Genomic DNA, 16,260 nt, shown 5'->3' on the forward strand with positions numbered 1-16,260 from the left:
CCCCCGGCCACCCGGCGGCCCGCCGGCTCGCTAACCTATATTTCTTGTGATCTTGTGGTGATTTCTAGTCATCTGATGAATTGTGCATTTTTCCTAATTTTTTTTTTTTGGAGAGGTTTTTGCTATAGGGCGCGTGCGCTCGCCAGGCAGACAGAGACAGAGAGATAGAAAGCGAGAAATCACCCCCCAGGGGGGATGGCCATGCCGCAATCCCTTCTCCTCCATTCTCCTCTCGGGATCTTGGGCACCCACGCACACGTGCCTGGCGTGAGTTTTAAGCCACCGGGTCCGGGACATGAACTGCGGTCGACTACGTGGGAGTCCAGCGACATAGCCATTACGCTAACTGCTGGTTCCCGAAAAGTAATATCTTAATTATTCTATTTCCTTTACTCCTAATATACATTTAACAGTATCTCATATAAAATATACAAAGTCCCTCAGAATACACCTTTATTCAAAGAGATCCTCCCTTTATTGAAAAAGTTGGCTCTATTAGACCTTAGACCTAGATTGTTATTGATTCATAAGATCTTGAATGTTAAAATTAAAAATAGGTATGTGTTTATAATACTAGTTATAAAATGCTTACAAATCTGTTCATTTCTAGTAACTAAATATTTGAAATCTTTCCCTTAATGTGTGGCGTATCTTTTTTATTAATCTTTGTGGAAGACTTTATCAAACTCTTTCATAGAGGGTATAGGTATGTGACCCATGCTTGGCACATCAGGAACACTCCAGGTAGGTAGCTGAGACTTCTTCCTCATAAGATTATGTGTCTTGTAGAAAACTTGGAGTTTTACAATACATTTTACAGGAGGAAGTAGCGTTTACTTTCTCCATTCCCTATTCCTATGTAAAATTATAATTTACATTTAAAAGGTTCGTTATGGGTTGGCTCTGTGGCCCAGTGATTAAGGCAGCTAGAAGGCTGACACTGCAGTTCAAATCCCATCCTAGGAAGCTTGAAAAACATACTGAGTGCATGTTCCCAAAATCCCAACCTGTGACCCAAAATCAGGTGGAAGAGATGAAACAGAGGGATTGCAGTGTGACCATTCCCTGCAGGGTGCTCTCCTTCTCTCTCTCTTTCTCTCTCTGGCGAGAGCATACACCACCTTTGGCAAATTAATTTTTTTAAAGGTCTTGGTATAGGACTGGCAGGGTGCATAATGGTTAAGGGCACTGGACTCCCACATGGTCAACCATGGTTTGAGTCCCCGATCTGGCAGCTCTCTCTCTCTCTTTCTCTGCTATCTCATTCTTCTCCTCTCAAGTCAAATTAAAAAAAAATAAATAAAGTTAAATAAAAAAGAGAGAGGTTTGGGGGATTAAGATTATATGTTGTTATCTAGAAAGCTCATGTAAGGGGAGATATTGTTGTCTTACTTGATTTAGTTTTGCAAAAGCCCACCTACTTGTCCAGCACATTCTTGTCAAAGTCAAGAAAGGCTTGAGATATTACTGTGAACCTTTCCTTGATACTTTAGCTTAGAGTTAGAGGCTGCCAATGGACAAATTTTTTTATAGGATGCAGAAAGCACAAAAGCTACCTTATCAACAGTTGATTTCTTAAAGAATTGCTGTTCTTTATGGTGCCTTTTTATTTTTATTTTAATATTTAAAAACAGTACTAGTATAAAATATTTGGTGTCCTATTTGTGCATTTGTTGTTATCATCTTTCCTTTCTGCTACAGGTATTAACTGAGGTCCTACTATGTACCAGGGACTATGGTATGAACTGTTGTGCAGTGATGAAATTGTTTTACAGTGACTCTCTGCCCATGAAGAGAGCAAAAGCTAAATACTGAGAAAGAAATACCCAAACTTTTCACCTAAAAGTGATTAAGAGGGTCCTATTTTGAGGCTAGTGGTCAAGCAAGACTCCCTTGCAAGGCAACTAAGATCTGAGTGAGCAGGAGAAGGTGAATGAGAAGACCTGGGAAGTAGTACTTTTCAGGAAGAGGAATGTGTAAAGTCTCTGAGGCAGGAATCAGTTGGGTGTGCTGAGTCAGAGTGGCTGGAAAGTAGTGAGTGCTGGGGATGGCAGAAGCCAAAATTGCAAAGATTAGCCGAGGTCAGTTCCTCAGGCTGTGACAACAAATTTAGTTACAGAGATTTTGAAGGGTGTCAATTTATAGAATGTTCTGGTTAAGCAAGTGAGGTCTGGTTCTCTTAAATGCTGGGCACCTTGTCTCTGAATGCCATCTCTGTGTCTGCTCCTCACCATCTGGGAAAGAGAATGGAGATAAATATAGAGTTTTGCCCATTACTCAGAATCATCATAAACACTTGTCTGTGGCTTCATGTCTATGCCCCAAAAGCGATATCTCATGCTTTAGACAAAATTATCTCACAATAGATTTGAGATTTAAAGTTAAGACCTGAAAATGTTGGCCTTTAAGTACAAAATATAGGAGAAAAGCTCTATAATATAGGTATGGGCAATAATTAAAAAAAATATGTCTCCAAAAGCATAAGCAAGAAAATAAAAGAGAAAAATAGGATTATATCCAACTAAAAAGTTGGATACTCTAAAGTAAACAATCAAGAGTGAAGAGACAACTAATGGAATGGAGGAAAGTATTTCTAAGCCATACATCTGTTAAGAAGTTAATACTCAAACTATGTATATTTAAAAAGTTACTCTCAAAGCAAATACACCAATCCAGTTAAAAAATGAGCAAAGGACCTAAGTAGAAATTCTTCCAAAAAAGACACATAAATGGCCAACAGGTATCTAAATAAAATGCCCTGCCTCACTAATCACTAGGGAGATGGAAATCAAAACCACAATGAGATGTCTCCCCACATCAATTAGAACAGTTAAAAAAAAAACAAAACTCAGTATACCAAAGTGATATCTGTGTTCCCACATTCAATGGTAGTATTATTCACAATAGTCATGATAGGAAATCCACTTAAATATCCATCAACAGATGAATGGATTAAAAAAAATGTGAAAAGTCCATGCAATGGAATATTATTCCATCTTAAAGAAAGGGAAATCCTGTCATTTGTAAAAACATGGATGAACCTGTTAAAGTGAAATAAGCCAGTCACAAAAATACAAATACTGCATGATCTCTCTTACATATGGAATGGAAAAATGATGGATTAATAGAAGCAGAAAGTAGAGTGGTGGTTACTAGGGGCTGTGAGTGGTTAGGGAAATGTTGACCAAAGGTTACAACATTTCAGTTAGGAGATAAAAAGTTCAGGAACTCTATTTTTATTTATTTATTGTTATTATTTTTTACCATGGTGATTGAGTTAGTGAGAATATATCATATACTTGAACACTGCTAAGAGAGGAAAATTTAAATGTTCTCACCACAAAAAAATATATGCCTTTAAGTACAAAATATAGGAGAAAAGCTCTATAATATAGGTATGGGCAATAATTAAAAAAAATATGTCTCCAAAAGCATAAGCAAGAAAATAAAAGAGAAAAATAGGATTATATCCAACTAAAAAGTTGGATACTCTAAAGTAAACAATCAAGAGTGAAGAGACAACTAATGGAATGGAGGAAAGTATTTCTAAGCCATACATCTGTTAAGAAGTTAATACTCAAACTATGTATATTTAAAAAGTTACTCTCAAAGCAAATACACCAATCCAGTTAAAAAATGAGCAAAGGACCTAAGTAGAAATTCTTCCAAAAAAGACACATAAATGGCCAACAGGTATCTAAATAAAATGCCCTGCCTCACTAATCACTAGGGAGATGGAAATCAAAACCACAATGAGATGTCTCCCCACATCAATTAGAACAGTTAAAAAAAAAACAAAACTCAGTATACCAAAGTGATATCTGTGTTCCCACATTCAATGGTAGTATTATTCACAATAGTCATGATAGGAAATCCACTTAAATATCCATCAACAGATGAATGGATTAAAAAAAATGTGAAAAGTCCATGCAATGGAATATTATTCCATCTTAAAGAAAGGGAAATCCTGTCATTTGTAAAAACATGGATGAACCTGTTAAAGTGAAATAAGCCAGTCACAAAAATACAAATACTGCATGATCTCTCTTACATATGGAATGGAAAAATGATGGATTAATAGAAGCAGAAAGTAGAGTGGTGGTTACTAGGGGCTGTGAGTGGTTAGGGAAATGTTGACCAAAGGTTACAACATTTCAGTTAGGAGATAAAAAGTTCAGGAACTCTATTTTTATTTATTTATTGTTATTATTTTTTACCATGGTGATTGAGTTAGTGAGAATATATCATATACTTGAACACTGCTAAGAGAGGAAAATTTAAATGTTCTCACCACAAAAAAATATATATATATACAAAATTATTTGTCAATTATATCTTAATAAAGCAGGTGGTTAGATGTGAAGAGTGAGCATAACAGGTTGGATCCCTGCTTCCATAGACTATATAATCAAATACTCTTTTGGCCTTCCCCCATGCAGTGATATATGGATCATGGTTTGACCATATTCGTGACTGGATGACCATGAAAGAGAGGGAAAACTTCCTGATACTGAATTATGAAGAGATGAAACGGGTAACTATCATTTTTCTAGATAACGTTCACTTCCTATAACTTCCCTCTGTTCCTCTGTGTCTCCATTTCACATTCCCAGCAATGTTTAATCTCACGAAGGGTTATCAATTGTGAAATTAGCTGCCTAATCTTCACTGCGCTGCCTCTGGTTGACCATTCCCAAGCTCAATGTTCTTTTTTTATCTATTCTTTTTTATTTGCTCTTCTTACCTCTAAAGGACCTTTTTCATGTATTGAGGCAGAGTTTGATGGCCTGTTCCACCCTGGTGATTGCAAAACTTCCTGTGGCTAGGACATGCAATGTTTCTCATCACCTACTTATAAGCAGAAACTCAGGAAGAAGATGGGTGTACATAAAACTTGTTTAGTTCCGGAGGTGTGTCCAAATGTCTGACATTTGAGCTTGATTGACAAAAAATAAAGGAATACATGAAACCAACCTTTAAATATTTTAGAGTCTAAGTTAGTGCGCTAGTGAGTGACACAAGATGGACAGAAAGGACTGTCAGATAATGCTCCAAACCTGTTAATGTGTTTAGACCACTGAGATAAGAACTTGAGCTTTAAACTTGGTACTTTAACAAAAACAAGGACTTTTTTTTTTTTTTTTTGACAGCTTTTTGCTATAGGGCACGTGCACTAACCAGAAAGAGAGACAAAAAGTGAGAAATCACATGCTTGGGAGGATGGCCAAACTGCAATTCCTTCTCCTTCATTACTTTTTTGGGATCTTGGGTACGCACATACATGCATCCAGTGTGAGTTCAAGCCACTGGGTCTGGGCCTCATACTGCAGTGGACTACATGGGAGTCCAGCGATATAGCCATTATGCCAACTGCTGGTCCCCAGACTTTTGTTTTTACCTGAAAAATATTACTTCCCACTACCTTCCTCTGGTTACGTCTCTGTCCAATCCTCCAGGACCTCTCTAAAAGCCTTCTGTAACAAGAGAAGAAATATCAGCATATTCTCCCATATATTTCTGTAATTCTCCTTTCTAATTACACAGTGAACTTTTATTTAATTACTTCTATAGTTGTGTGTCTTTTTTAAATTAAAAAAATGTTAAAAATACATTTAATCACTGTACATCTTAATGGTGTGTAACATGGTTTTTCCCCAACATGAATACAGTGCATAATTGTCAAGTCAAAGACATTACCATGTACATTATCATCAACAAATAACAGTTCATTTTTGTGTCTATTAAATGTTTTGTTTGTTCATAGTTGTGTGTCTTATTGTTAGATAATAACTGGGGCTTATAGAATGATGAAAAATTTAAAGCGTTATAGTTTTAGGAGAAAAGGAAATGACTCAAAGTAAAGTCTATTTGCTTATAAAAATTACTATTCTTATCATAATCTCCCTGGATTATACACCAAATACTAATTATTGAAATAACTTAGAAAAAGATACGTAAAATTATCTGTGTTATTTAAATGTTAGTTGTGGAAAACAGTATTACTTAATGGCATAGTTAGGATTTGAAATCTATCTGTCAAATCTTTTCATTAAAGAATTATTTCTTTAATTTTACTTATTATTTTAAAATTTGCTATAAGCCATGTGCACTCATCAGAGACAGAGAGGGAAGGAAAGTGAGAAAGCAAGCCACAGGACTCAAACCATGGAGTTCAAGTCATGTGGGAGTCCAGTGCCTTAATCACCATGCCACGTGCTGACACCCTTAATTTCTTAAATCTTTATCAAGATGACCCAGAACCTTCTTGTTTAATCCTGATCATTGCCTAGAAGCCATCATGAAGTCTAGTTAGTAACCCCAGATACTATCTTTATACATTTTTTTTAAAGAGGTGTTTGCTTTAGGGTGCATGTGATTGCTGGAGAGAGAGAGACAGACAGAGACAGTGAGAGGGAAAGTGAGAAATCATCCCCAAAGGGGAATTGCCATGCCACAGTCCCTTCTCTTCCATGGGATCTTGGGCATGCATGCACACACACCGAGCGTGATTTTGAAGCCACCTCGTCCAAGACTCCAACGGTGGTTGACAATGTGGGAGTCCAGCGACGGAACTGTTACACCATCTGCTGGTCCCAGAATATGTCTTTTACAATCAAGATGTCCTAAACTCATAGGTACTTGAAAATTCATGTGGATCCTTGTATCTTTTATAGCCATTGTATTTTCATCTTTACCCTTTTCTCTTTCATCCTCTTCTTTGCATCCACTCAATCACTTCTCACTTCAGGATGCAGTTCCTCTCTCCTTCTTTCCACTCCTCCTCTTCTTCATTGTGCAGTTCCTTCCTTCTCATCTTCTTACTTCTGATATCTTTATATGTCTTTTTTTTTTTCTTTTAGGACACAAGAAGTGCTGTAGAGAAGATATGTCAATTCCTTGGAGAGAAGTTAGAACCAGAAGAAGTGAATTTAGTTCTCAAGTATAGCTCTTTCCAGGCCATGAAAGAAAACAAGATGTCCAATTATTCCCTCCTACATGGACAATATATGAATAGTAATACATTAATTGTGAGAAAAGGTAAAAAGAAATGTTCTGGATCAAAATTTATCAGAATACATGAAAGACATCCTTGGACTTAGAATAGTGTGCTAACAGTTGAGATGAAGTTTTACATTTATAAACTTAATTTATCATCATGCAGAGAACTTCCTGTGTACCCTTTTTAGGAAGTCTCTGTTTATGGTACTGGTATGTGCTTCAGGTATTTGGAGAAACATGATTTGGGCTGGGATGGTCATCTGATGCAAGGTCATTCAGACTCTCTCCTCAATTTGAAGTCGGGAAGCATCCATCGTACAAATGGTGACCAGGTTAATCAGGTTCTCTGCCAGACTTGCAAGAAACCATTCCTGTTGGTCTTTGATCCCAGATTCCCTGCATTCAGAAATGAATGCATGAGAAAATGATTTTTGTTGTTGAAGTTACTAATTAAGTTTGTGGTATTTTTTTTTGGGAGAGGTTTTCGCTATAGGGCGTGTGCGCTCGCCAGACAGACAGAGAGAGACCTAGAGACAGAAAGCGAGAAATCACCCCCCAGGGGGGATGGTCATGCCACAATCCCTTCTCCTCCATTCTCCTCTTGGGATCTTGGGCACACATGCACACGCGCCCAGTGTGTTTTAAGCCACTGGGTCCGGGACGCGAACCGCGGTCGACTACATGGGAGTCCAGCAACATAGCCATTACGCTAACTGTTGGTTCCCAGTTTGTGGTACTTTTTAATGGCAGTCCTAGAAGACTAAATCAGTAGATTTTTAAAATCCAGGAATAAAGAAAATAATAAGCAGAACACTACATCTGCTAAATTTGGTAGATTTGGAAAGGTAGGATTTAGAACTTTAGGTGAAGGCATGGATAGATATATTGGTTTGTCTAATCTAGACTGATGTTTAATAATGGGAAGTCATATAGAATTTACCCAGGTTCTTTCTGATACCTCTTTCTGGATTGCCAAAAGTCAGTGTGTTACGAAGGATACATGAGAAAAAGAACACTATAATAAAAATTGTTTTAATAGTAAAAATAATGATGAGCATGACAGTAACAATAAAGGTCAGTAAAATACTGGTTACATATTAGACATTTTGCTATATAATTTGTATTTATATAAATTAAGAATATGAAGTTCATAGTTATATTAAATATAATCAGTTTATATATAATTGTATATTATTTTATATTACATGTGAATAGAATCTGTTTATATAATGTGTAAATATCAATGTAAATAATCTATAAAATAATATTTTCTAATTAAGAGTATGATTTCATTTTTTTTTTGAGAAATTTTTGTTATAGGGCATGTGCACTTGCTAGAGAGACAAAGAAAAACAGAGACAGAAAGTAGGAAATCATCCCCAGAGGGGATGGACATGTCACAATGCCTTCTCCTCCATTCTCCTCTTGGGATTTTGGGCATACATGCTCCCACGCCCAGTGTGTGTTTCAAGCCCCCTGGTCTGGGACTCTAACCTCAGTTGACTTTATGAGAGTCCAGCCATGTAACCATTTTGCCATCTTTTGGTTCTGAGAATATGATTCCTCTGTCACAATGTTTGCAATCAAGTTCACTTTCATTATATATTTATTTACCTTTACTGTTTCATAAAATAATTGTTTGCTATAAGATATCAATAAGTTGCACTCTGTAATTTACTCATCCAAGTAAACAGCACATGAGACAAAAACAAAAAAATACTACAAATTGACCAAGATTGCAAAATTTCTGCAATTTTATTCATGGTGAAAAATCTTAAATTATCATGATTTTATATCTTCTGATATTACCATGGTCAAATAAAAATACTGTACTTTTTTTTTCTTTTTATATTATCATTTTTTTATATCCAATCACTGTATGTCATTACATTATACACAATGAATTTTCCCAGAATTAATACACTGTGTATTAGTTCCATCAAAGATATTATCATATAACTTATCATTAACAGATACTTTTCTATTTTTATGTCCTTGAAATATTTTGTGATTTTCCCCTTGACTCCCTCCTTCCCATCTTCCCCGATTTCCCTCCTCTCACACCGTCTCTAGTATCCACAATTGCTCTTCATGCTTTTATACATTTCAGTCTTTCAGTTTCTGCCATACAATGCAGACATTCGGCATATATTAAGAGGGGACATATAATGTCTCTTTTTTATAGTCTGTCTTGCTTTCCTTCGCATTAAATCTTCCATATTCACCCACTTTTTATCAAATGGCAGGGTCTCATTCTTTTATGGCTAAATAGAATTTCATAGTGTATATATGCCACAATTTTTCAATCCATTGATCTGTTCATGGACATTAGGGTTGGTTCCACATTTTAGCAATTGTGAATAATGCTGTAATTAACGTGGATGTGCAAATATTCTTCCAACTGAGTGTTTTCCTACCCTTTGGGTAAATACCCAGGAGTAGAATTACTAGATCATATTCTATTTGTAGGTCTTTGAGGATCCTCCATATCATTCTCCGCAGTGGCTGTACTAATTTACATTCCCACCAACAGTGTAGAGAGAGAGTTTCTTTTTCACCACAACCTCACCAGCTTATCATTCTTTATTTTTTAACCTTAGCCATTCTGACTGGAGTTAAGTGGCATTTAATTGTGCTTTTGATTTGCATATTCCATATGATAAGGGATGTTAAGCATTTTTTCATATGCTTCTTGGCTGTTCATTTGTCTACCTTGGAGAGTTGTCTGTTTGGCTCATTTGCCCATCTTTTAATTAAACTGATTTTTTTTTGGTGGGGGTAAGTTGCTTGAGTTTCCTATGTATCCTGGTTATCAATACCTTATCTGAGATAGTTTGCAAATATATTCTCCCATTCTGAGGATTGTCAATTCACTTTAATTATTGTTTCTTTTGCTGTGCAGAAATTTTTTAATCTGATATAATTTCACTTGTTTATTTTTGGGATTACTACCTGTGCTTTGGGGATCTTACTTAAGAAGTCTTGGGAACCAGCAGTTACCGTAATGGCTATGTCGCTGGACTCCCACGTAGTTCGCGTCCCAGATTGGTGGCTTAAAACTCACACCGGGCGCATGTGTGTGCATGCCCAAGATCCTGAGAGGAGAATGGAGGAGAAGGGATTGTGGCGTGACCCCCCCCCGGTGTGGGTGATTTCTTGCTTTCTGTCTCTATGTCTCTCTCTGTCTGTCTGGCAAGCGCACGTGCCCTATAGCGGAAAAAAAAAAAAAACTCTCCAAAAAAAAGAAAAAAGAAGTCTTTGCCTACTCTGATGTCTCCAAGAGTGTCCCTGTGTTGTTCACCAGAAGTCACATAGTTTGAGGTGTTGGGTTTAGCTCTTTGATCCATTTTGAGTTGATTTATGCTAATGGTGAGAGAGAGGGGTCTGGTTTCCTCTTTCTGCAGGTGCAAACCCAGTTTTTCCAGTACTATTTGCTAAAGAGATTTTTTCCCCCACTAGATTGTCTGGTGACCTTTTGTCAATATTCAGTTGACTGTATGTTTTGGAGTTTATTGTTGGGTTCTCTATTGTATTGCATTGACCTTCATGCCTGTTTTTGTGCCAATACCATGCTGTTTTGATTATCACAGCTTTGTAATGTAATTTGGGGTCAAGGAATGAGATACTTCCTACTCTACTTTTCTTGGGCAGTATTGCTATGGTAGTACAGGGTCTTTTTGTTTATTTTTTTAGGAGGTTTTTGCCTTATTGCTTATGTACTTGCTGGAGAGAGAGAGAGAGAGAGAGAGAGAGAGACAGTAAAAGGGAAAGTAAGACATCACCCCCAAGGGGAGATGGTCATTCCACAATCCCTTCTTATCCATTCTCCTCCTGGAACTTAGGGCACTCATGCATACACACCTGGTGTGAATTTCAAGCCAACAAGCCCACGACTTAAACCACGGTCAAATACGTTGGAGTCTAGCGACATAACCACTATGCCATCTGCTGGCAACACAGGATCTTTTATGACTCCAGACAAATTCTATTGTTTTTCTGTGAAGAATATCTCTGGTAATTTGGTTTGGTTTGCAATAAATGTAGATTAATTTGTATAGAATTGACATTTTGATTATATTAATTTTTCCAATCCAGGAATATCATACTGAATGGAGAAAAGCTTAAAGATTTTCACTAAAAACTGGAACAAGATAAGACTTTCTACTTTCTTCATTCCTTTCCACATAATACCGGAAGTCCTAACCGAAACAATCAGGTAAGAAAACACAATAAAAGGTATTCAAGTAGGAGAAGTGAAATTATCTCTATCTGCAGATGACATGATTATATACATAGGATACCCAAAAGAATACACAAAAAGTCTATGGGAATGTTAAGTGAATACAGTAGAGTGGCAGGATACAAAATTAACATACAAAAAATGTAGCATTTCTGTATGCCAACAATGAGCAGACTGAGTAGAACCCAAGAAAGCAATTCCATTTACAATAGCCAAAAAATATATAATATGCCTAGGAGTACACAGTAATTAGTGTGAATCAACAACCCTCAGAATGGCAGAATATTTTTGTAAGCTGTGCCTCGGATAAGAAACTGATAAACAGAATACACACAGAACTCAAGCAGCTTGCCTGGAAGAAAATGATTAAATCAATTAAAAGATGGGAAAATGAGCTGAATAAACAACTCTCTAAGGAAGACATACAAACAGCCAAAAAGCATATGAAAAAATGCTCAACATCCCTCAATATGAGGGAGGTGCAGATCAAAACCACAATGAGATACTCCTTAACCCCAGTCAGAATGGTGAAAATTAAAAAAATAAATAATGATAAGTGCTGGAGAGGATGGGGTGAAAGGGAGACACTCCTACACTGTTGGTGGGACTGTAAATTGGTCCAGCCACTGCGGAGAACGATTTGGAGGTTCCTCAAAGACCTTCAAGTAGAAGTACCATATGTTCCAGCAATTCTGCTCCTGGGTATCTACCCAAAGGACAGGAGAGCACTCAGTCAGAAAAGTGCTTGCACAACTATTTTCATTGCAGCATTATTCACAATTTCTAAGACATGGAACCAACCCAAATGTCCACAAACTGATGAATGGATTGAAAAATTATGGCACATGCACTCCACGGAGTACTATTCAGCCATAAAAAACAAGGCCCTGGAATTTGATAGAACGTTTATAAATATGGAAGATTTGTTGCTGAGTGAAGCAAGTCAGGCTATGAAAGAGAGACATTGGGAGACCAGCAGTTGGAATAAAGGCTACGTCTCTGGACTCCCATGTAACTGACCACAGTTTGAGTCCCAGACCCAGTGGCTTAAACTCACACTGGGCACTTGTATGTGTGTGCCCAAGATCCCGAGAGGAGAATGGAGGAGAAGGGATTGTGGTGTGGCCATCCCCTCTGGGGGATTATTTCTTACTTTCTGTCTCTCTCTCTGTCTTCCTGGTGTGTACATGCACCCTATAACAACAACAACAACAAAAACTCTCCAAAAAAAAAAAAGAGAGAGAGAGAGACATTGGATGTCTCCACTTAACATATACTGACTGCTCATACTCTGGTAAATACTGAAATACTGGAGAACATAAAAGCATTAAAAATTGAAATGTTCACTTTGTAAGCTAAATAATGTGATTGAATATATATAAAAAATAAAAGTAAATAAAAATAAATGGTAATGGACACTAGAGACAAAGTGGAAAGGGAGTGTGGGAGGGGAAGAGTGTAGAAAGAGACATTTGGGGGAAAATGGAGAGGTAAGACACTTGTGGGACACAGAGAAGGTTTTTTATCTGTTGACGAGGATGTATACAATTATCTCAACTGGGCTGGACTGAGGTGTATATCATGCTGGGTAAAGTCTCTTCACAATCTAAATGATGTATAGAGATTTAATGTATGAATAATAATTTTAAAAATTAATTAAAAATGATAAGTGTTGCTGTGGTTGTGGTGGCAGAGGAACTCTCCTATACTGTCGGTTGGAATGTAAATTGGTCCAGTCACTGTGGAAAACAATATGGAGGTTCCTCAAAGACCTACAGATAGAACTATCATATGTTCCAGCAATTCCACTTTTGAGTATCTGCCCAAAGGACAGAAGAATGCTCAGTCAGAAAAGTTTATGCAAATCAATGTTTGTTGCAGCATTATTCAGGATTGCTAAGATATGGAGCCAACCTAACTGTCCACAAACAGATAAATGGATTGAAAAAGTGTGGCACATATATGCTATGGAGTACTATTCACTGGTAAAAGACAAGATCCTGGCATTTGATAGAAAGTGGTCGAATCTGGAAGATTTATTGCCGAGTGAAGCAAGCCAGGCTATAAAAGAAAGATATGTCTCCACTTAGTATATACTGACTGTCCACACACTATGGCAGAGACTGAAAGACTGGAGGACATAAAAGCATTGAAAATTGTTATGGACACTGGAGACAGTGTGGAAGAAGGGCAGGAGAGGGAAAAAGTATAGGGAGTAAATTAGGGGGAAAACAGAGAGACAAGACATTTGTGGGACACAGTAGCTGTTTATTACCTATTGATGATAACGTGTATAGTATTCTTAATTGAACTGGTCTGAGGTATATTTCATCGTATATATATATATATATATATAAAGAAAAAAGAAAATTAAAATGAAACAAAGATAAAAAAAAAAAGATACCTAGGAATAACCTAACCAAAGAAGTCAAAGACCTTTACAAGGAAAACTATGAAAAACTAAAAAAGGAAATTGAAAATGACTCAAAAAGTTGGAGAGATATCATATTCATCATTTTTAAACTGTGCAATATCTTCAGTTTTTTACTCATCTGTAAAATATAGATATCAGTATACTCTTCATTCTATTATTTATCTTTTCAACAAATATTTATTAAGCACATACCATATATTGGTTACTCTTTGAAATACTGTCTTTAGTATTTAAAAAGAAAGTGTGGTAACTTTATAAAATCTATGGTTGGTATGCATGTTATACACATCCCTAAGACAGGAAATGCATAGAACATATTGTATGTGATAAGTGTTATGTAGTGAAATGGTATAGTAAGGATTGGAACTTTCAGTTTTAAACTGGGACATGAGAGAACCTCTCTGAGAGGGTTGGATTGAAGTGAAGGTTTGAAAGCATCAAAAGGAAAAGACATGGGTGTGTCTGAAAAGACAGCATCACAAGAAACAGAGACTTGCAAGTGGTCTGAACAGTGGGGGTATGTAGCATGCTGGAGGAAGAATCTAAAATCCAATATACTGAAGTAGACCCAATGAGTGGATAGTCGTAGATGGAGTTGGAGAGTCAATAGGGGGCCGAATGAGCTGCAGCCATGTAGGGTACCACTTACTAAGTGAACTTATACTAAGTGGACCCCAAAGTCCTTGCAGAATTTGAGCAAGAATGTGGCATGATTTGGCTTAGCTTGTCAAGAGGCCAAGATAGCCACCATGAATAATTTAAAAGAAAACGGGTCAAAAGAAGAGAGAGCAGTTACAAATCTATTATAATACCCAGGTGAGAGAGAATGTTTGCTTGGCACAGAGGTAGTAGTAGAGGTGGTGAGGAGTGGCTAGATCCTGGGCATAGGAGATACAGATGGCATTATTGCCAGTGAATTGTATCCAGCAAGGGTTAGAAGAGACGGTAAAACATAGTTTCCGGGCAGGTGGCAGTGTGAATGGATAGCATTCCCTGGGAGTACAAGGGTCCACCAGAGAGCCGCTGGTCATTCTGCTATATTTAGACTATTATGTCCATGTCATAGGGACGACAGGGACAGACCAATGAGGAGATGTGTTGGGGTCTTAAGACTTATCCCTGGTCTGATCTGAGTCTGTTTCATCTTTTCCAGGTATATGTGAGGACTGGAAAAATCACTTCACAGTAGCCCAAGCTGAAGCCTTTGACAAAATATTCCAAGAGAAAATGGCAAATTTGCCTCAAGAGCTGTTTCTGTGGGATTAATGTCTAGAAAATTCTGGATCTTACATGAATACTGATAACGCTTTCCTCTGTCTTGTGCAAATGCGCAACTGGGGTGTCATTACATAAAACCTATTATTTTACCCTGGAACTTGGAATGACCAATCTTTGCATCTTTGACTACTTGCCTGTTAAAAATTACCAGGGTACACCTCGCTTACTATAAATGTTTCTAATGTTTTAAATATATTAAGTACTACAGAAATCACACACACACACACACACACACACATGATATATATATATATATATATATATATATATATGAGTATGTATATATATGAGTATATATATATGAGTATATATATATATTCTGTCAAAATATTTACAAAACTCAGAAATAAAATTATTGAAGCAGTTAAGGCTCATCATTTTTCTATCATCTGTATCTGCATTATTTATTATTTTTATGATGTTGAAGAGTATGGTTCCCCAACTTTATCTTATTTTCTTACTCTGTGGCATTAAACCTTAGACAACAAATGGCTTTTTATTTTGAAGAGGTTTTAGCTATAGGGCACATGCACTTGCCAGACAGAGAGAGAGACAGACAGACAGAAAGCAAGAAATCACCCGCAATCCCTTCTCCTCCATTCTCCTCTCGGGATTTTGGGCACACACGCACACACGCTCAGCGTGAGTTTAAGCCACCGGGTCTGAGACTCGAAGTGTGGTTGACTACGTGGGAGTCCAACAACATAGCCATTACGCCAACTGCTTGTTCTGACAACAAATGGCTTTATTTTTTAATAATTATTTATTTTATTTTATTTATTCATTTATTTTTTAATTTGACCAGAGAGAGACAGAGGTTGAGAATGAGAGAGAGACAAAGCGAGAAAGCAAGCCACCAGATTCAGGACTTGAACCCTGGTTGGCCAAGTGGGAGTGTCCAGCGCCTTAACCATCACGCCACCTGCTGGTCCCAACAAATGGCTTTTATGGGGGCTTTTTAAAGATTTTTTTTTTTGCCATAGGTCATGCTCTCAGTAGAGAGAGACAGAGAGGGAGAGAGAAGGAAAGCAAATAACACCTCTCAGGAGGGATGGCCATACTGCAGTCCATCTCCTCCATTCCCCTCTTTGGATTTTGGGCACACACGCACACCTGTCACTGGATCTGGGATTTAAATTGTGGTTGACCATGTGAGAGTCCAGCACCTTTTTTAAAAAATTAATTAATTAATTTTTATTTATTTATTTACATTTATTCACTGTACATCATTATAGCATACAAAATGAGATTTTTTCCATTCACAGTACACTGTATATTGGCTCAATCAAGCACATCAACATATGTGTTA

General features: G+C 37.1%; 1 protein-coding gene across 1 annotated transcript in view; it reads left to right on the top strand.

The window, feature by feature from the left end:
• The window catches only part of LOC102470067 (bile salt sulfotransferase), a 45,839-nt gene extending 30,676 nt beyond the window's left edge, over positions 1–15,163 (top strand). The window contains exons 4-6 of the mRNA XM_006142183.3: positions 4,440–4,534; positions 6,861–7,038; positions 14,827–15,163. Of these exons, the coding sequence (XP_006142245.1) occupies positions 4,440–4,534; positions 6,861–7,038; positions 14,827–14,939 (386 nt within the window). The 3' untranslated portion in view covers positions 14,940–15,163. The remainder of the gene's footprint in view (positions 1–4,439; positions 4,535–6,860; positions 7,039–14,826) is intronic.
• The last annotated feature ends 1,097 nt before the right edge of the window (positions 15,164–16,260 follow it).

This window comes from Tupaia chinensis, unplaced genomic scaffold (assembly GCF_000334495.1).
Source record: "Tupaia chinensis unplaced genomic scaffold, TupChi_1.0 Scaffold000067_2, whole genome shotgun sequence".
NCBI lineage: Eukaryota > Metazoa > Chordata > Mammalia > Scandentia > Tupaiidae > Tupaia > Tupaia belangeri.